General features: G+C 37.5%; 1 protein-coding gene across 1 annotated transcript; it reads left to right on the top strand.

The window, feature by feature from the left end:
* The first annotated feature begins 15,749 nt into the window (after positions 1 to 15,749).
* Positions 15,750 to 19,783, top strand: RGS1 (regulator of G protein signaling 1). Its single transcript, XM_069459486.1, has 5 exons — positions 15,750 to 15,877; positions 16,248 to 16,328; positions 16,756 to 16,817; positions 18,105 to 18,268; positions 19,029 to 19,783. The coding sequence occupies exons 1-5, from the start codon at positions 15,780 to 15,782 to the stop codon at positions 19,212 to 19,214; spliced, it is 591 nt and encodes a 196-aa protein (XP_069315587.1). The 5' UTR covers positions 15,750 to 15,779; the 3' UTR covers positions 19,215 to 19,783.
* Positions 19,784 to 20,389: the final 606 nt, after the last annotated feature.

The raw sequence follows: 20,389 nt of genomic DNA, 5'->3' as shown, positions 1-20,389 counted from the left end.
TTAAATGATGGAAAGTGTGGTCTAGAGGTTAGGACAAGTGGTTGGAAGTCACACTCCCAAGAGCTGTCTCCGGCTCTGACGGTGACGCACTGCTTGACTCCAGACTAGTCATTTGACAAGCCATGAGCCAACCTGTTTGTTTCTATTACTTGTTTTAAACCTCAAATGCCATCACTCATTAGTGATTATCTAAGTCATTAGACTTAGTGAAAGCCTAATATTGCCAGACAAATCTAGATCATTTGATATCTATATAATTATTACATTATATTAATCAATCAATAAAAATTCAGCATAATAGTGCTCTACAGGTCAAAATAGTAGTCTGAGGAATATATGAATGAAGAATAAAATTTTGACATGAATGAATTGCTGTCAACATATAATATCAAAGTAAGAAACTGTTAGGCCTAGGAAATAATGATATCAACATAAAAATGACACAAAAACTATGGTCACTGAATTTAAGACGTCGCCACGCTGAAGATTTCTCTATTCAAAAAATTAATATTGTAAGCTTTCAAAACAACTCAAATAAAGAACAGTGATTCATGAGAGATAATAAACAAAGTAAGCCTTATAATTGCGCAGTTTACTGCCTAGAGAAAATGTCTAGGCTATGGTGGAGGACAAAGGAACCCAGACTGAATCCAGCGGTCTGCCTGAGTTGAAGAGGCAAAGCTGGAAGGTCAAGGAGATCAAAGCAGATATCAGCAGGAAAAAATACCAGAAAAGAGCAAACTATACAGAGAAATAATTCTAGAATCTGCAGAGAGTTCTACTTCAGTATGTAGTTGAATATTGATTAGCACCTATCTGTGATAAAACTACCAGGGGCCAAGCAAAGAATGACGTGAACAGATGAGAGGAAACAATGCACAGACATCACAAATGAATGGGATTAGTCCTAAAAGCCAGAGTGAAAAATTTAAAATTCAAAGGGTATTAGGTAGAGTACTAAGGCGGGCTTTGCCTCACTAGTCAGAAAAAAATTAACCTTTGATATTGCTTTGATCCCACCTAACACGGTTTGACCTGCAAAACATTGACATATTTTTAAGTAACTTAACTATGTGCCATAAATAAGCATAAGAATACTTACAGAAATGCAAAAATATCTGGCACCTTGAAAGGTAAAATGCACAATTTCTGGCATCAAATCAAAAGTTACCAAGCATGTAAAGAAGCCTAGAGCATAAAATCTATAAGGAAGAGGAAAACCAATCAACTGAAACTTCCCCAGGAATTATACAGATAAGACAATTAGTAGACAAGGACATTATAACAGATATTATAACTGCATTTCTTATGTTCAAGAAGTTGGAAGAAAATTTGAACATGTTAAGTAAAGTGATGAAAGACATAAAAAGACACAAATCAAACTTCTAGAGATGGAAACTACAATGTTTAAAATGAAACATGCACTGGAAGAAATAAATGTCATATTGGACACCGCAGAAGAAAGTGTTAGAAAACTTGAAGACATAGCAATAGAAACGACTCAAATGAAACACAGGGAGAAAAATGACTAAAAGAAAGAAAGAAAGAAAAAAAGAAAGAGAAATAAAGAACATTAAAAAGAGAACCAACTAGCAGAGAGCTGTAGAACAATTTTAAGCAGCCAAATATATGTGTAATTCAAGTCCTCAAAGAAGAGAAGAGGGGAAAGGAAAGAAAGAATATTTGAAGGAATAATTGGTAGAAAATTTATAAATGTGATTAAAACTATATGTCTATAAACTGGTATAATATCAGCTGAAGGTGGATAGTTAAATGTTAAAGGTATTAGCTATAAACCCTAAAGCCAACACTAAAATAATAAAAGAAAAAAGAGATACCTAATAAGCCAACAAAAGAAGTGACATAGAATCATTAAAAAAAGACTAAATTAATCCAAACTAAGGTAGAAAACGAGGAAAAGGGACAAAAGAACAGATGGGACAAATAGAAAACAAATAGCAAGATGGTAGATTTAATTCCAGCAATCTCAATAATTACTTTAAATATGAATAGTCTAAACACCCAAATTAAAAAGCAGAGCTTGTAACGGGTACAATATACACTATCTGGGTGATGGAAACACTTATAACTTTGACTCTAGCACTACAAAAGCAATCCATGTGACCAAAACATTTGTACCCCTCTAATATTCTGAAATGAAAAAAAAAAGCAAAGTTTATAAAATTGAACAAAAAAGCAAGACCCAACTATATGATGCCTATAAGAAACACATTTTGAAATGAGGAAAAACCATAAAATGATACAGAAAGAAATACTGTGCTAACACTAACCTAAAGAAAACTGCTGTGGCTACATTAACGTCAGACAAAGCAGACTTCACAGTAGAGAATATTACAGGAATAAAGAAGATCATTTCGTAATGATAAAGAGTCTATTTTAGCCAAAGGACCTAACAATTATAAATGTTCATGCAACTAATAAGAGAGATTCAAAATAAATGAAACAAAAACTGATAAAACTGCAAGAAGAGATAAATTCACAATTATAGTTGGAGATTTCAGTATCCTCTCTAAATTAGTGATTGAACAATTAAACAGTTAATTCATAAGGATATAAAAGACAAACAGCCTTATCAACCCACTTGAGCGAACTGACATATATAGAACATTCCACCTAACAACAGTAGACTCCACAGGCATATCTCAGAGATGCTGCAGGTTTGGTTATAGAACACCACAATAAAGCAAATATCACAATGAAGTGAGTCACATAAAATTTTTGGTTTCCCAGTGCATATGAAAGTTATGTTTACTCTAAACTGGAGTCTATTAAGTGTGCAATAGCATTATGTCACAATGTACATACGTATATACCTTAATTAAAAATACTTTATTGCTAAAAAAAAAATGCTAATGATCATCAGAGCCATCAGTGTATGACAATCTTTTTGTCGGTGGAGGGTCTTGCCTTGATGTTGATGCTGTTAACTGACTGGGGTGGAGGCTACTGAAGGTCGGAGTGGTTGTGGTAAGTTCTGAAAATAAGACACAATGAAGTTTGCTGCATCAGTTGGATCTTCCCTTCATGAAAGATTTATCTGTAGTATGTGATGCTGTTTGATAGCATTTTACCCACAGTGGAACTTCTTTCAAAATTGGGATCAATCCTCTCACACCTTGCTGCTGCCTTATCAACTAAGTTTATGTAATATTCTAAATCCTGTGTTGTCATTTCAACAATGTCCACTGCATCTTCGCCAGGAGTAGAGTTCACCTCAAGGAACCACTTTTTTTTCTCATCCATAAGAAGCAACTCCTCATCTATTCAAGTTTTATCATGAGACTGCATTAATTCAGTCACATCTTCAGACTCCACTTGTAATTCTAAGGTCTCAGCTCAAAGTCACCACCTTAGCCCCTAACAAAAGAGTCAGCCTGTCCTTTGAAGCTTTGAAGCCAGGGATTGATTTCTCCATTCTAGCCATGAAAGTCCCAGATGGCATTTTCTTCCAATATAAGGCCATTTCATCTACATTTAAAATCTGTTGCTTGGTGTAGCTTTATCAATTATCTGAGCTAGACCTTCTGGATAACTTGCTGTGCTTCTACATCAGCCCTTCCTACTTCCTTGTTATGGAAATGGCTTCTTTCCTTAAACCTCATGAACCCATCTCAAACTTTTCTGCTGCAGCTTCCTCACCTCTCTCAGCCTTCATAGAACTGAAGAGAGCGAGGGCCTTGCTCTGGATTAGGCTTTGGCTTAAGGGAATGTTGTAGTTGGTTTGATTTTCTACCCAGACCACTAAAACTTTCTCCATATCAGCAGTAAGTCTATTTTGCTTTCTTATTATTTGTGTGTTCACTGGAATAGAACTTTTTATTTCTTTTAAGAACTTTTTCTTTGCATTCACAACTTGGCCAACTGTTTGGCACAAAAGGCCTAGCTTTCAGCCTATCTCAGCTTTTGACATTCCTCTTCATTAAGTTTAATCATGTCTAGCTTTTGATTTAAAGTGAGAGTCATGCACCTCTACCTTTCACTTGAACACTTAGTGGCCATTGTAGGGTTATTAATTGGCCCAGTTACAATATTGTTGTGTCTCAGGGATTAGAGAAACCTAAAGAAAGGGAGAGGGATGGGGAATGGCTGGTCAGTGGAGCAGTCAAAACATACACATGTATTGACGAGTTCCTCATCCTATATGGGTGCAGGGAGTAGCACTCCAAAGCAATTACTATTGTACCATCAAAGATCACAGATATCATAGCAACCTAACCAATACATTTTCTATTAGAGATAGCCCTTCCTCTGTTCTGAATGACTTAAAGCAACAATTAAAACTAAACTCCAAAGGACAGAATAGAGAGTGTGTTTGTTTGTCTGTGTGTCCCATTTGCCACAATCTCTAAGAAGAAAGTTAGAGACAGAGCTCTAAGATATGGAAACCTTAATTTTTATTCATTAACAGGGAAGACTTCACTACTGGGCTGTAAAATATCCTATCACTGAGACCAAAAAAGAGTGGGGGAAATGCTTTAGATAGAAGCTTTTGATTTCTTTTTCTTGAAATGTTATGTTTGTTTGGTTGGTTGGTTGGTTTTTCTTTAAAAGGCAAAAGGGTAGAAAATGAAAGTGGAGCTAAGGGAAGTGGAGAGGTTTTCCTCAATAAGGCCTTGCTGGAGGGAGGGCGCTGCCAGGTCCCCAGAAAGCTGGGGGATGAAGGAAGAGCTGGGCACAAACACCACTGAAATAGAACTACTAGCAAAGTGACAAAGAGTTCCTCACGACAGACAGCTGTTCATTGGTCCAGAGAAACAGAAACAGAGGCTGAACATAGAATGAGGAAAAAATCCTCTGTCTTTCTCTGTTAACTACCACGTAGCAGCTGTCTGATCTTGGGGAAGTTATTTAACCCTCTATTTCCTTAGCTCAAATGGAAGTCATTGTATCTACCTCACAGGATTGTTTAAAGATGAAATGATATCTTCCAAGTCGTACTGCTCAATGTGATCGAGCTTCTCAGGAGCTGGTGGGGGTATGATAATCGGACACGTGTGTCTTGGGTCCCTAGCATGTGGATAGAACAGGGAACTCAATATGACACTTAGGCTGACTCTTCTATAATATTCCATAAAAATTTGTTATATTTAAGCTCTACTGTATTCTTTTCACATTTTTTTAAAACACTGCAGTGGTATGAGAGCAGTAAGCAGCGCTTCCTCAAAGTGACATTATGATAGGAAAGTACCATTGCCCGGCAGAGCTAGAACACAGCCGTGTCTGCATGGCCTTCCAGGGGCTCGAGGGAAAAGTCGGTTCACTGTGGAATCCCAGAATGTACCCAAAATGTCACTAAATCTATGAGTTCTATGAATCATTGTCTCTGAGTAGAATATAAGAGGCAGTGGTAGGACATTTCTCCTGATCAATTAACTTGAAAAATGAAAACAAAATAACTACCAAAAATGTCATATTTTTAAAGATATCAGAGAGCTGTGGAAGCAAAGAGAACTAGATGGATTAAACTTCAGAAAGGGAAAAGCCCTTTGTAGTGAGCTGAGATCACTGACCGTTTTCTTCCCTGGAAACATGCACCACACCTGAGCTCAGGCAGAGGATGGGTTTTACACATGGCGGAGGAAGCCCCAAGGGGAGAAGAGATACAAGCAGAGCCTTTGGTGGACGCATGGGCTGACGTGCTGGTTAGAATCCAGAACAGCCCAAGGGCACAGTGAGCTTCCTACCTGGGACTTCTGCTTTGTGCTTTTGCTGGGAGCCTTGCCTGGAAAAGCTGAACGAAGTCTCTGTGAGTCTGCTGTGCTCAGCTGCCCTGGAAGGCTTTGTGGAAAGAAGCCCATAATGCGTAATTATGGAAGAAAGAAATCAGAAAAAACTGGGGAGGGTTTTCATAGCCTCCTCTCTATCTGGAGCATGAACTCCTTCCAGGAGGGCTGGAACTCATACTCCTTTTCCAGCCCCTCGTGTCCCAATCACCCAGCGCCCATGCCCCCAGGTAACTAAAGTTGGAAAGAGGAAAATAGGGTGGAGGTAATTGAAAATATGCTGATTTCCTTCCCTTTTATTGTTGGCTGTCAAACGATATATCTCCCAAAGATGGTAAGTCAAGTCAAAGTGGTAAAAGTTTGATCATTTTATTTTTCTCATGGACAAGACATCTGGAGGTCTGGTGATCGAGCTACAGCGTGACTTCATGATCCCGTCGTGGACTCAGATCCTTCTATATTTCTGTTCAGCCGTCCTTGGGCGCTGGCTTTCACTCTTGAACCCTCATGGTAGCAAGATGGCTACTAAGGCAGATGGGAAAAGGGGACAGGGCAAAGGGCAAAAGGCACATGCCTGTCGAGTCTGTCCTCTTTCCAAGTGCCTGCAAGTGTAACTGGCACATAGTAAGTGTTGCTGTTGAGTGAGTCAAATGAATGAATCCTCCATGACCCGTCTATACCGGGGTAGGCACCACCTTACCTCCTCCCAGAACACCCTGTGCTCAGCCCTACGTTGTGTCCAACACATGCCTGAAATCTCCCATTCACGTGGCTCTCTCCAGGATAAGATTCACCTCTGGATGCCATAGTAGCCTAGCAGAGTGACTGGCATACCATAAGCACTTAATAAATATTTTTTAAATAGTTGAACAAATTAACATAAGCTTTAGCCCTTAACCTTTTCATTCAATGAGATTTTTTAGTACTTCATATGTACCGAGTACTATTCTGGACATGTGAGCAAAAAAACCAAAGATCCCTGTCCTCGTGGATTTTGTTTTTTAACTTTTTTGTAGAGATGAGGTCTCACTACAATGTCCAGGCTGGTCTCAAACTCCTGGCACCAAGTGATCCTCCCGCTTTGACCTCCCAAAGTGCTGGGAATACAGGCATGAGCCACAGCACCCAGCCCTCATGGATTCTTTACTCTAGTTGGGGGAGACCGAAAATAAATGTAAATGTGATATAATAAATGAAATCATGGATTGGAAGCTATTAAGTGGAATGAGAGGGAAAAGCAGACCGAGGTAAGTGATAGCCAGGAAGTGGAGGGGCCAATTGCAGTTTTAATCCCAGCGGTCATGGAAGGCCACATTGAGAAGATGACATTCGACCAAAAGCTTGAAGGAAGTGAAGGAGCTAAGGGGAGATCTGGGGGTATTCCAGGCAGAGAGTTAGTGTGAAAGCCCTAGCGCAGGACAGGCCTGGCAGGCTGGGAAGCAGCAGGGGCCAGTTTGGCTGGAGGGACATGAGGGAAGGGAGGGTGGGGGACGCTGAGGCTGGAGAGGCGTGAGGAATCGAATCACATCAGGTCCCACAGGCCATTATAAGAATTCTGGTTTTCACTTTGGTTGCAGTGGGAGGTCTTCAAAAAATATGTGTTTAAAAATAAGTTATTTTTCATGGTCCACTAACTTAATAAAAAGACAATTGACATTAGCATCTGGAACTGGTTTGGAGAAGAATCTCTTGTTTGAAGAGTGGAATTTATATCCACATATATCCATTGTTCAAATACATACTTTTTTAAATTTTGAAGAATACTTTATTTTTTTCTACTAAACTCTATTTCCTACCACATAAAAACTAATTTCAATTTCAATTTTCCTTAAATATGTCTCAACAAAAGTCATGCCTCATTCTTATCTGTTCAAACAAGCAGGTTGTTTAGAAGAAATTTGTTTTGCTTGTCGAGCATGACTGCAAGACCACAGGTCGTATTGGGATGCGGGAGGCAGAGCCCTCAGAAACCCTAAGCTTCCCACCACCCACTGTGCTGCTCTGGTTTTTTGTTTTTTCTGAGTTCATAAAGGAAGACTTAACAAAGGTAAAGATTTCACGGGGAAGTCAGGTAAAAAAAGAAAGAGAGAGACAGAAAGAGAGGAAGGAAGAAGGGAAGGAGAAAAGAGATCAGGTACAAAAACACAAAAGTTTTAGCAGAAAAAGCAAACTAAAGAGGTAGGTAGATGAGACAGAACAGTGTTTCTGAGAAAGAAGAAATATTAATGAGTATGGATAATGTCCCTGGTATATATTGTAGTTGGGCACAATTTTAATCATTGGTTAATATCAAGTATTGCTGTTGAGTTAGATGTGGCTAAAATAGATTTTGATTTGATGTGATCATGGGTCCTTTTGACAGCTCTCTATGAGATCACAAAAACCGGGACCCCTCATCTCCAGCAGCTGTGCAGCCAGATGGTTTGAGAAAGAGCCACAGCTCCTGAGACCTTCTTCCTCTGCATCAGCTGACATTGGATTTGAAAGTTGGGTATGGTTTCTTCCAGAAAAAGAAAGAAAAGGAAGAGAAAGAAAAGAAAGAAAGAAAGACTCAATATTTTAAACCTATGTCTTGATAATTTCTGAAGTGATATTTTATGTAAGACACACAAATTTTCTCATAAAAGAGAAGTGAAACGGTGACATGTTCCCTGGTATTACTCCATTGTCTTTGAAACCGCCCCATATCAGGGGAATTCTATATAAAGGGGGAAAAATTCGAATGCACTGATAATTTTAGGTCTTCCCAGCAGCTTCTAATTTTCCATGAGTGGTGAATAATGATTCATCTAAAGATATAAATGATGAATTACAAAACGTGACCATCTACATGATACTTTTTTTAAGGAATGTGATTTCCAGGACCGAACCAGGCCCTATAATTCATGATGCAGCTGCCACATTCTGTAGTGGTTTCGGTCCTCTTGGAAATCAGTGGCTGCTCCACAGTGAACAGTGAAGTCGGGACAGGGAAAGGTCAGTTTCAGAGATCATCGTGGGCATTCTCAGCCCCACTATGAACTTCTACTCCTTACCCGACTCTGTCCTTGCTTCCCTGCTTTCTTGCCCAGGGCAACCACCTGTCGGTTGAATACAAGCTTTACTAATCCCCTCACCTTGTCTGCAACTGCCTGCTCACACTCAGCAAATACACCTCAACCTTGCTTAACCGAAATGTGAGAAAAGACACCCCAGGCTAGAAGAATGGAACAAACTCCCACACAGACCAGGCTTCTTTTAATATTTCTATGCACTGTTTTTGGTATGTTAAAACCTTAGCACTGTAACCAAAAGCCTGGTCAAAGCAGAACCAACAAGGGGAAAAAGCCACAAAGTCATAAACAAAACACCAAATGAAGATGAAATAGAACTTAAAACTTTACAGTGACAACCAAGAGAAGACAAAAATTTCTCAAGTAAATGTTACCTGATTTTCATAAAGAAAATAACAGCTTATAAGTTTATATCTCCTGATCTATCATATCATCTGAGACAAAGATAAAACAAGATGATGAGCTTGTTCCAACTTTGAGTTTTCCACCAAATGTATTGCCCTGGTTTTTTGCTTCCATAACCCAGTGAAAAATAAGACAAAACACACAGGAGGAGAAAACAGGGATAAGGAGAAATTATTTACAGCTTAGGATTCTGCTACCTTTGGAAGTGTGAAATACAAGCCCCACAGGTTGCTGACAGCCATATTTCCCCAAGTGGTAGTTGGCCCTGGTCTACCACAAATTCATAATTTACAAATGTTCAGAGCCCCCACACCTCCCCGGCTCAGGCTTAGCTAATCTTCGAGGGGTTTGTCCAGCATTTTCTTGTATTACTTAAGGCACCCCAGGATACTTCCAGTTTTCTTCCTGTTTACCTAAGCTGCTTAACATGAAAAATGGGGCTATGGACACTGGCGACCATGAAAATCCTATCTAAAGTAACAGACAACTTAGCATGTTTCTACAACAGAAGTTCCCCCCACTCCTAATCCAGACTGAAATAACTTGCTTTTTCCATCCTCGCTACGGATTGGCTCGGAACCTGGAGCTGGTTATGATCTGCAGTTGGGAGTGATCAAATCCAGCTATGAGGACCTAAAAAGCAGATGGCAAGAAATTAGGTTGGGGTTGGCAGGAATAGTCTGTGATAGTTCCACATCATTAACATCTGAACATACATTTGTTTAACATACTAATTTACAGAAATACAGCTAGCTAAGAGAAAAATAAATCCATGACAAGAAAAGAAATTGACAGGGAAAGGAACAGTCAGAAAGATGAGCCCAGACAATGCAGGGCTGCCATGCTTGGAGAAGTCCTGCATTTGGAGCAGTTAACTTGCCAAATACTGAGTTTTAGGAAGAAGAAGTCTAAGCAAAGGACCATAACATTGAAAGAAAAACGAAAAACACACTATCTGTGACAAAGTCTATCTAAATCCTAATTTTTCTGGCGCTAGTTTTGATCAGTGTAGAATCTCAAAAGGAGATCTTTCTACACCACTACCGTAGCTGCAAGTTGCTTCATGATCACCTTTGACCTTTACACGGAGGAAACTGAGCAGAAGCTAGCTGATTGGATCAAATTCACACAACAGGAAAAAGGCATAGCTTGGAATTGAACTCACAGTCCTTTGAAATGCAGCAGGATTAATATGCCACCAGGATTCAACAGGCTAAGTCTTTCATTTATTTAAAGAATAAAAGAAAAATAGGGTAGTGAATGAAGTTTGACTGAAAGGGGCAGAGCAGGCACAGGAAGGAACGGAGCCCACAGACCACACACGGCCGCAGCGACAGCAGAATCACGCTAGGAGTGGCCACTATCTGCTGACTTAAGGCTAATGTCTCAAATAGGAAGAGTCTGACCAGGAGGCCCGACCTCAATGCTTAGTAATAAATAAATATGTAAACAGACACAAAAGCAAAACATTAGAAAGGACGTAAAGGAAGTGCAGTTAATGTATTCGTGAGCCACAGGTGGTCTGGCTTTGGAAAGAACAGAGCATGTCAAGCAACCTTGTTAAAATTTTCTTTAAAAAAAATCACATAATTAACTGGAAAAACAAAGCAAATAAGTCACTGATGTTAACCACTTCAAAGTTTAGTAAGAGTAAAGGAAATCAATGGAATAGTGTTATTAGAAACTTAATAAGTTAATACAGTCATTTATCGGAGTCTTTACCTAATATTTCATATATATCTTCCTTTACAAATCCTCTACATCCTGATCCTTAAGCACCTTTGCTTTTGCATTTATGTCACGTGTTATGTAATAGAACATTCCAACCCAGTTGCAAATCATGTGCCAATATTCATTTAGCATAGTTGTCCAGTTATTTAAATTTGTGAGCAAGGCACTTGCTTCAGTACTTGCTAAATTTTATCTTGAAAGCACAGTCAACAGAGTCAGACATGACCACTCTCCCGTGTTGAAAACATTATAAATGACAGTGATAAATGAAAACAAGTCAAATGTGGAATAAGTATATCAAAGATCATATTGATCAAAGATTTCTTTAGTATTTTCAAGAATGACCTAGAGAATGCACCTATTAATGAGAATTTAATTGGTAAGATGAAACTTAGGGTGAATGAGGCTCATAGAATGACCTGAGACCAGTTCACTGATGATCTCACATTCAATTTTCTATTTTTTTTGGTCTAGTATAAAATCTTTTATATTAAAGAAACTTTCTGAACATTATTCATATCACATGTTAAATGGGTGTCCACTCCATAAATGGCAAGGCTGTTGCAGGATTAAGTAAGAAATGGGTATACACTCCAGTCACAGTCACAAGGTCTCAATTAATACCGCCAGAATTGTTTGTTTTCTTTTCTTTTCTTTTCTTTTTTTTTTTTTTTTGGAACCTCAGAGTCAAAGGGTTATGATCCAACCCCTGCTCATGACACATTGTTTGTTCATGCTCTACATCTGATCATTAGCATTGCTTTCTTATAAACTCTCAATTTATAGAAAGGAGGTATTCAGTGTTGATTATAAGACTAGAGCAGGGTGAGAAAAAGAAACTAGATTCTTATCTTGCTCAGTTGCATTTACTGAGATCATTGAATTTCACTGAATTGCGGGTATTTGATCTTATTAAAACCCATCATATTTCTTCATTATATAATAGCAAATAAAATCCTAAGCAAGTCTAAAATGTTTAATCTTTTCATTTATAAATGATACAAAGTTCACACTAGCACTCTACATACATAGAGAAAAATCTTTCCAAACTCACCTTTGTTGAAGCTTTTTCAAGTAAACTCTGCAATCTAGCTGAAACACTGTTGGTAGTCCCACCTATGAGCCTTGAAGACCCTGGAGGCTGCAGGAGCCAAAAAAGACCCAGTAGTGAGGAGCCATAAAAGATCCAGGTACTCTTAATTCTCTGACCACAGAGTGGTTATGCTAATTCAACAAAGTTGTCCAGAGCCCCTTTTAAAGTTTGCAAAGCTTTGTGTTTACAGATAGGATCCATTCTTCCACCATCTTTGAACATGTATGAGGTGCCTACTTGTTGACCACCAGTTTCTCCACTGCAGCCTTTTGAACTTTCCAAGGGTGCTGAGTGCAAATGCAGAAAGAGGCAAAGAATAGATACATGTTGATTTTTCAGTAAATGCAGCAGCACTTTGCCCCCTTTCCCAAACTTGCAGAGTTAATCACTCCTTCTGTGTTCCTTCCTCGGCACATTCTTCTCTCATGGCACTTGGCACATACATCTGTCTGCCCTGCTATACTGTGAACCCTTTAGGACAGAGATTCATTCGTCTTTGTAGTTGTGGTACCTTATGTCTGATACATTGTAGGAATGCAATTAAAGTTTGTTGAATCAAGATATTTTGTTTCAGTGGGTCAAAATATCTGTTCACATCAAGGACTCTTCCAGTATAGATATATTTTTATTTTTAAGATACAATCTTATTATTGTCCCTTGTCCTATAATTATTAATATCCACAACAAAATTTTGACAATATACTAAAGGCTCAATCAACATCAGGTTTGATCAACATTAAGGTTGAAAATGTCATTCAGCAAAGCACTCCCCACCAGTACTCAGGTAGTTGGAGTAACTAGAACCAAAATAAAATCAGCTCTGCAGAAATGAAAAATTCCCTCATTTTTCCCATCAAAATTGATAGCCACAACCTGAAATGTTTTACCGAACCAAACTGAGTGGTATCTTAAAATATAACACTGGGATTTCTAGGGCAAGGAAACTATTCCGTTGATACTATAATAGTGGATACTTGTCATTATTCATTTGTCAAAACCCATAGAATGTACAGCACCAAGAGTGAACTCTAATGTAAACTATGAATTTTAGATGATAATGATGTGTCACCATAAGGTCATCAATTGTAACAAATACATCGCACTGATGAGGGATAGTGATGGTGGTGGAGGTTGGGGCAGGGTGAGAGGTGGAAAGTAGGTGAGAACTCTCTGTACTTTCCACTCAACTTTGCTATACGCCTAAAACAAAAAATAAAGTATATTTTGTTTTTTTTTTTTTAAAAAACACACTAAGACTACATGAAATATTACTTTTCTTAGGACTCCAATCTAGGTACTTAAGCACAATTTCACACAGGAAAAATAAAACCCAGATTGTTGTGAAAGCCACTGTTTCTTCTATTGGCTTTTTTGATGACCTCTGCAATTTCAGCCAAAGTCATTGATTCAATAAAGTTGCTACGTGACAGTTTGTCTTCTCTTAGTGAATGTTACAAAGAGAGGCCAGACAATGACATTCTGTGTGGGATTGATGGGAACTTTCAATGCCCTGCCATGGGCTCATCAGTCCTTGCTGCCATGCCTTGACTGAATTTCCCTTGCTCTGGCATACACGGAATTCGCATGGGCTAGCAGCAGCCTCTGGCTACATTGTTGTTCCACTTGGATGCTTCAACATCCGACTGTGATATAGGAATTCCAGAAGGACCCCCTTTCAGGAATTTATTTCTCTATCTGAGCTTGAAAGCATGCAATTGTAAATGCTTGAGCTTGAACATCTATATTAGGGTAGCAAAATGGGGAGGTTGGGAGGTTTAAAGCAATTTGTTAATACAAAAGAGGTAAAATTTATTTTTATCTCAGATTAGAGTTTCCTAATGTGGTGTCAAGAGAACATTATTTCAGAAAACTATTTCCCTATCTAAAGGTTTGGTTCTTTAACAAGTTAGGAACCCAACACTTTCCAGACTTACTTGATACATAACCTGCTGCTGCTGCTGTTCTTATGCTTATTAACATCCAAAGGAACTATTGTTGCAGAAACATACTTTGGAAATTGACAATATATTTGGGTGATAATAATAGTAGGCCGTTAAAAATAACCTTTTAATCTTTTTTCTCTAACATAACTTACTCAGAATCGCCTAAAGGAGTGAGAAGTTACTAAATAAACAAACATGAGCAATGCTGAAGATTTTAACAGGAAAATAAGTATGGACTGAACCACAGGAAGTGCACACATAAATATCTTCCTGTCATCAGTCTGTGTGCCCCATCAGTTTTGTTTGGGTCACTTCCAAAGTGGTGAGCTCATATCACTAGTTCTTTTTTTTTTTTTTTAAAGCATCATGTTATCTTTCTAACATAAGAAATTATGCTTATTACGTACAATATGATAAGCTCATTATCTTGACATTTATGACTGTGTGAAAGTGAATTTTGTAATATTGTAAATACGTTTCCTTCAAATATTCTTCATCTTGATGATAGAACCAGGACAGAAAAATTAATACTCTCTTCTCTTTTGTCAGCTTTATCTAACACCATCAGAAGCATCTCTAAGTAAAGGCTGTTGTCCTTTTGGGGGAAAAATCCAAAAGATGCTTCAGTTAAACTAGGCACTCTATAAATAAGCCATACTACATAAACTCTGTAAGAGCTTATATCACACTAAAGACCTCTACCCCAATAAGTGATCAGCCCTTTAGTTCCTTGGGTGTTTTGAAAACTTTAATCTTAATTAAACTAGACTACATCTCTCCAGAGATACTGACAACATTTGGAAGATCCTCACCTAAGGAGTATACATTATTGGTCTATCCAAATATACTTTTATTTTACCTTAAGCAGTTTTTCCTCTGATACTGTGTGATTTTAGTATCAATATACTTATATATTATGTCATATTTGTGTGTCAATTATGCTTTTATTTATGTATAGATTTATTTTGATTTAACTTTATTCTTTTCTTAAGCAGTAATATGCAGAAATTAATGTGATTATTAATTATGTTTCTAATAAATATTAAAACTATATTAAAAGCCATGTACCCCTTAAAATGATCATGTGTGTCACCAGTAGGATGTTTTGCACACACCTTGGAAAATACTAACATGGAAATTTCCTGCCATGGAAATAAAGGATGCAAGTCAGAGCAGGAAAACATGCAGGTAACCTCTCCTAATTCTCCTTCCTACCAGATAGCTGCAAAAATAATCAAACAAAAAATAATTGTTTACTTTGCACTGCTTCCTGGAAAAAAAAAAAAAAAAAAAAGAACTCTCTTAAGATACCGTCATCTGACGAATTCTATAGTCCAGAACTATCCAAAGCATTAAGGGGAATAGAACTCTAATGTTGAGCTTCTGTGTGACACAATAAACACATCAAATGAAACATTTTGCTTGAATGTGCAGTTTTTAAGAAGAAACAAGCATGCTCTGGAACCAAGGACTGATGCTGACGACGCTTTCCCAAGGCTCTGTGTGTGCCTCTGAATGTTTAATTCTCCTTTCTAATCAAGTGACCTGTTCTCATCTGGTTAAGTTTCAACCACAAGACATCACTGTATGTTTTTTTTTTTCTCTCTCTCTCTCAAGATACACGTCACAACACACCAAGAAAAGGGGAACTTCCAGTGTCTGTGGTAATATCACTTGATAAACAGACTCCTTTGAACAGCAAGCGCCTGTCTGCCCTCACTATATAAAGCAGCAGAGACGTCGACTAGCTGGCATTCGCGGGGAGAGGACCACGCGAGCAGCAGCCATCTCCGCGCCAGAGTCAGACGAAATGCCAGGAATGTTCTTCTCTGCTAACCCAAAAGAATTGAAAGGAACGGGACATCCACTTCTAGATGACAAAACGCAGAAAAGGAGGCCAAAGACTTTGTAAGTTCATTCAGTGTCTCACTTTGTGAATTTTAACCAGGTTATCTTTAATGGCAAAAGGATTTAGGAAGAATGCAAGAGAACATGAGCATTTAGTTTAGCCAGATCAGAACAAGTACCTACTGTGAGTTATAAGTAATATTCAATTGTGTTAAAATATAAACCATGATACAGCATTAAATTAGGTGGAAATTTTTTCTAGACATTCACTTATAAAAATGGGCTCTATCTTAATATAGCAAAATGTTGCATCAACTCTTTTTATTATTGTCTTATTCCTTAGAAAAGTCTATTCCATGCTCTTTTCTTCTTACAAATGAAATGAATTCTACTGAAGAAAAATGAATATTCATTTTTGTGTCTTTTGTAGTGGAATGGACGTGAAAGCATACCTGAGATCTATGATCCCACATCTGGAATCTGGAATGAAATCTTCCAAATCCAGGGACATGTACGTACAGTAATACCTTGAACTAGCCTCATCATTTACAAGAGTAGCCTATGCATTTAGCTCTATATCCTAGCAAGAGATTAATACTGCACATAATAGACTTCATTTCTTTTAAGTAATATGCCAAATATGATTAGACTCCATTAGCACAAATGTAAGTTAAATACAAATGTGTATACACATATATTTGCTATTTTTTCACACTGTCTGATTTTATGAATTTGGATTCTTTTCAAACTTTATCAACAGATTTTTTTCACAACTGTGGTAACTCTAAGGGAAATTTGTTTTTGTAGATACATTTGAATAAATTTATTATAATTATAGTGTTAGTCTGTGAAGTTATCAAAATGTAGCAGCCATTCTTATTTCATTTGTGCTTACACAAAAAGTATGTCACTAATTTACGTACATTTTCTCCCTGCAGACTTTCTGCTGATGAAGTGATGCAGTGGTCTCAGTCACTGGAAAAACTTCTTGCCAACCAAAGTGAGCACAGATTAATTATTGAAGGTTTCTGGGTCAGCTCAATGCCCTGATAGATTGAATGGCTTTATTAAAATATCATATTCTAGGTAGGATAGTGCACAAAAGTTGTATTCTAGTTTTTCTGTGGTCACTGATGACTTCAGCATAGTATGTGTGCCCCTTTGTAATATAACATTGGCCTAGCACTCAATTCTACTGCTTTTAGACAAGTTTAAAGGTTTTAAAAGTAAGCCAAATATCAGTATTTCAACACGTGAAATGTCATTTTGAAAGCTGCCTGAAAGATGCATTTTTGTACAGTTGGATTGTAAGAGTAGGATTTATTCATTTAATTAATTATCATTCATACATTCATTAACTCCCTCGTGCATCTCATATTTATGTGGTAGGCATTTTAGAGGAACTGAGGATTCAAAATCAAAGACATGACCCCTTCCTACCTTAAAGGCCATTGAGATACACAAGTAAATAATTGCAGTACATATAACATGATACATGTCGTAACATAGATATGGTAAAAGAATTTTTAAACACAAAAAGTCTTGTGAGGATTTCCTGATGAGAGAAGGTAAGGAGTGGAATCGGCTTGCCTCCCCATTGTCATGGGCATTGCAATTCTACTGGGAGGAGGACCCTGTCCAGAGTGTGGATAAGCAGCTTGGTCTCTGCCTAGAGGGTGAGATTCTCTGGAATAGAGAACCTCTTCTCCCCACAAACACTTTAAAAACCCTTGCTTGAGAATAAAGTAGCTCAACCTAGTTCTTCCATCTTACTATCTGACTTAATTTATAATTCAATCAAAGAAAAAAATGGCATAGAAATTGCCCCTATAAAAGTCTCAGCAAACATTAGCAAATATAATCAGTACATCAGGCACATAGGTAATATATAGGCCTAATATTTTCTAGCTAATATGAATTAGATGGAGAAATTATATTTGTTAGTTATTAACATGATGTTAATGCACTTTTCCAATGATTGCTTCCCTAAAATACTCCATCTTCTGGCTAAGAGTTAGCATATATAAGAAAAGAGATTGTTCCATAGCTACCACTACGCAGCTACGTCACTGTGGACAAGTTTGGCCCCAGATTCTTTTTCTATAAATGAAAGAAAGTCTAAGGCCTCCCCATCTCTAAAAATATAACAAAGCTATTTCAGCAGTATCCATCTCTTATTTTTGTAATAAAAGAATGCAGTTATATTTTTCTTATAAATTTCTTCTTCGATTTTTTCATTTATTGGCTCAAGTACCTTAATTATTTCAATCTACCCTTTTATTTTTAGCTGGTCAAGATGTCTTTGGAAATTTTCTAAAGTCAGAGTTCAGTGAGGAGAATATTGAGTTCTGGCTGGCTTGTGAAGACTATAAAAAAACAGAGTCTGATCTCCTGCACTGCAAAGCAGAGAAGATATACAAAGCATTTGTGCATTCAGACGCTGCTAAACAAGTGAGTATTATGTTCATGTCATCAATTTCTGTGTAAAAGAACTTAGACACAGAAATAACAGTCAACATACACAACCAGATGAAATCCTTTTTGGATATTATGATTTTACTTCTATATATTTAAGTCTATAAATATAGTTTAGTGCAACTAAAATCTACTTTTCTATATTTGTGAAGATTTCAGCACAGTACAATGAAAAGATTGATTTTGCAAAAGTAGCTAATATGATAGGGGCAGGGGAAGGAGTATGGGTGTTACTGGCCAGAATTGCATGTCAGGGAGTCCGTAATGAACTACCTCATCTTAGATAAGGATAAAATGAAGATTAGTGTAACATATACAACTACAGCAGCAAAAAAAAATATTTCCAGTTAGCAGTAGTACCACCTTCTAGATAAATAGTCTGGGTACAAGCAGAAAATAGCCACACAAAGAGGCTTCTCCTCCTGTAACTCTTAAATGCCCACATCACTCTTTGCAATATATGTAGTATCTAGTTTGAATATTTAAATTGTTCATGTTTGCCTCTTTTGCATCTCCCAACTATGCTATGAGCCTTGCAGAAGACCTTTTTGTGATAGTTCTTTCTATCTCTTCCACTCCTAGAATAGGGCAGATTTAGAAAAAGCATTCGAAAGATATTGCAACCGATTTAAATGAGGGCTTAAAACCACTTTTAGGTGGTTCAAAAGACATAGCAATGTCATAAAATTTGCAGTAAATAAGAAATGCATATCAACTAATGAGGATTTCTTTTTAGATCAATATTGACTTCCATACTCGAGAATCTACAGCCAAGAAGATTAAAGCAGCAACTCCTACATGTTTTGATGAAGCCCAAAAAGTCATATATACTCTTATGGAAAAGGACTCTTATCCCAGGTTCCTCAAATCAGATATTTACTTAAATCTTCTAAATGACCTTCAGGCTAATAGCCTAAAGTGACCTGTTCCTGGCTGGAGAGACTCGAAAGATGGTATCAAGTACAGAAGGAGTGTGACAGTTTGGCTCCCTGGGTGGACACATGGCCTTTTTGGGTGACGTGAGGGGCCCAGGGAAGAGCAAATGGCTGTGAATGGATTAACACGGCAGTTGTCCGGGCGTAGAGTTGAAGAAGCGCGTGCGAGACAAAGACTGACAGACTGGAGGGAGGCACTGTGGCGCTGTCACACAGAACAGGGACTCTGTGTTAGAGAACCCTCGGGACCGAGAGGCCGGGTTACTCTAGTTACACGGAAACTGTCAATAAAAGTCATGAAACTTATTTCAACAAGCTATAAGCTTCAAGGTCAACTGACATTTATGCTGCATATTATTGTACAGTTTGCATTGAGCTGCTGAACTTAGATAACTAGTTGAAAAGGACGTATTTTTGAAATCACCATTTATTGACAAAGATGTTAGGTGCTGTTTTGTTTGTTTTTGACTTGGAAGAAAACAGTGCATTTAACTTAAGCTATTGCTCTTAAAACCATAAAGTTAGAATATATTTGTAAATTAAATTATTGTACTAAAATGTGAGTTTTGTATTAAAAATATGTAGAAGCAATTTCTGTGTACATTTCCTTGCTATTTTAAAAACTGGCATTTATTCCTCAGATTAAAAAAAAAATCAAGGAAAGACCTTCTTTCTACCACCTCTTCAAGTTCTAAAGCTATTATTAAATGAATACTGTGCTTTATGTATTAGATTGGACAGAATTCACCAGTTTTCTCTCTGCTATCACAATGCATAAAAATCAAACAAATATGATTTTATGTAGTCGAGCTTGGATTCAATGAGAAATTGAAGAAGTCTTTAAAAAAAAGCAATAGAAAAGTTATTTCAAGAAGTAATCTAATTAACAATTTATACTTTATTGTGATTTAAAGTTTATAAATTCAGATGTATTTTCTCATTTAACGTTCATAGCAATCCTAGGAAAGCTGAGACTCAGAAAGATTAAGTCATTAGCTTCCAAATTTAGCTAACTATCGATATTGCCTAGAATGTTAAAATGGACACACGTTCCCCTATTTCAGGATCCCCTACCAGAATGACTGAATTAGAATCTCCAAGGGGAAGGATATAGGAATCTATATTTAAAAGGGAAGATGATCTAATGACCCAGGGTTGGGGA

Source organism: Eulemur rufifrons, chromosome 27, assembly GCF_041146395.1.
Source record: "Eulemur rufifrons isolate Redbay chromosome 27, OSU_ERuf_1, whole genome shotgun sequence".
In the NCBI taxonomy this organism is placed as follows: domain Eukaryota; kingdom Metazoa; phylum Chordata; class Mammalia; order Primates; family Lemuridae; genus Eulemur; species Eulemur rufifrons.
This window is presented reverse-complemented; position numbering and strand designations above follow the sequence as displayed.

Bases quoted from the DNA above. Each gene is read 5' to 3' on its own strand.
- RGS1 (XM_069459486.1), top strand. From the start codon at position 15,780: ATGCCAGGAATGTTCTTCTCTGCTAACCCAAAAGAATTGAAAGGAACG. The intron at 15,878-16,247 runs GTAAGTTCATTC...TGTCTTTTGTAG, and splicing joins AAAAGGAGGCCAAAGACTTT to TGGAATGGACGTGAAAGCAT. The intron at 18,269-19,028 runs GTGAGTATTATG...ATTTCTTTTTAG, and splicing joins ATTCAGACGCTGCTAAACAA to ATCAATATTGACTTCCATAC.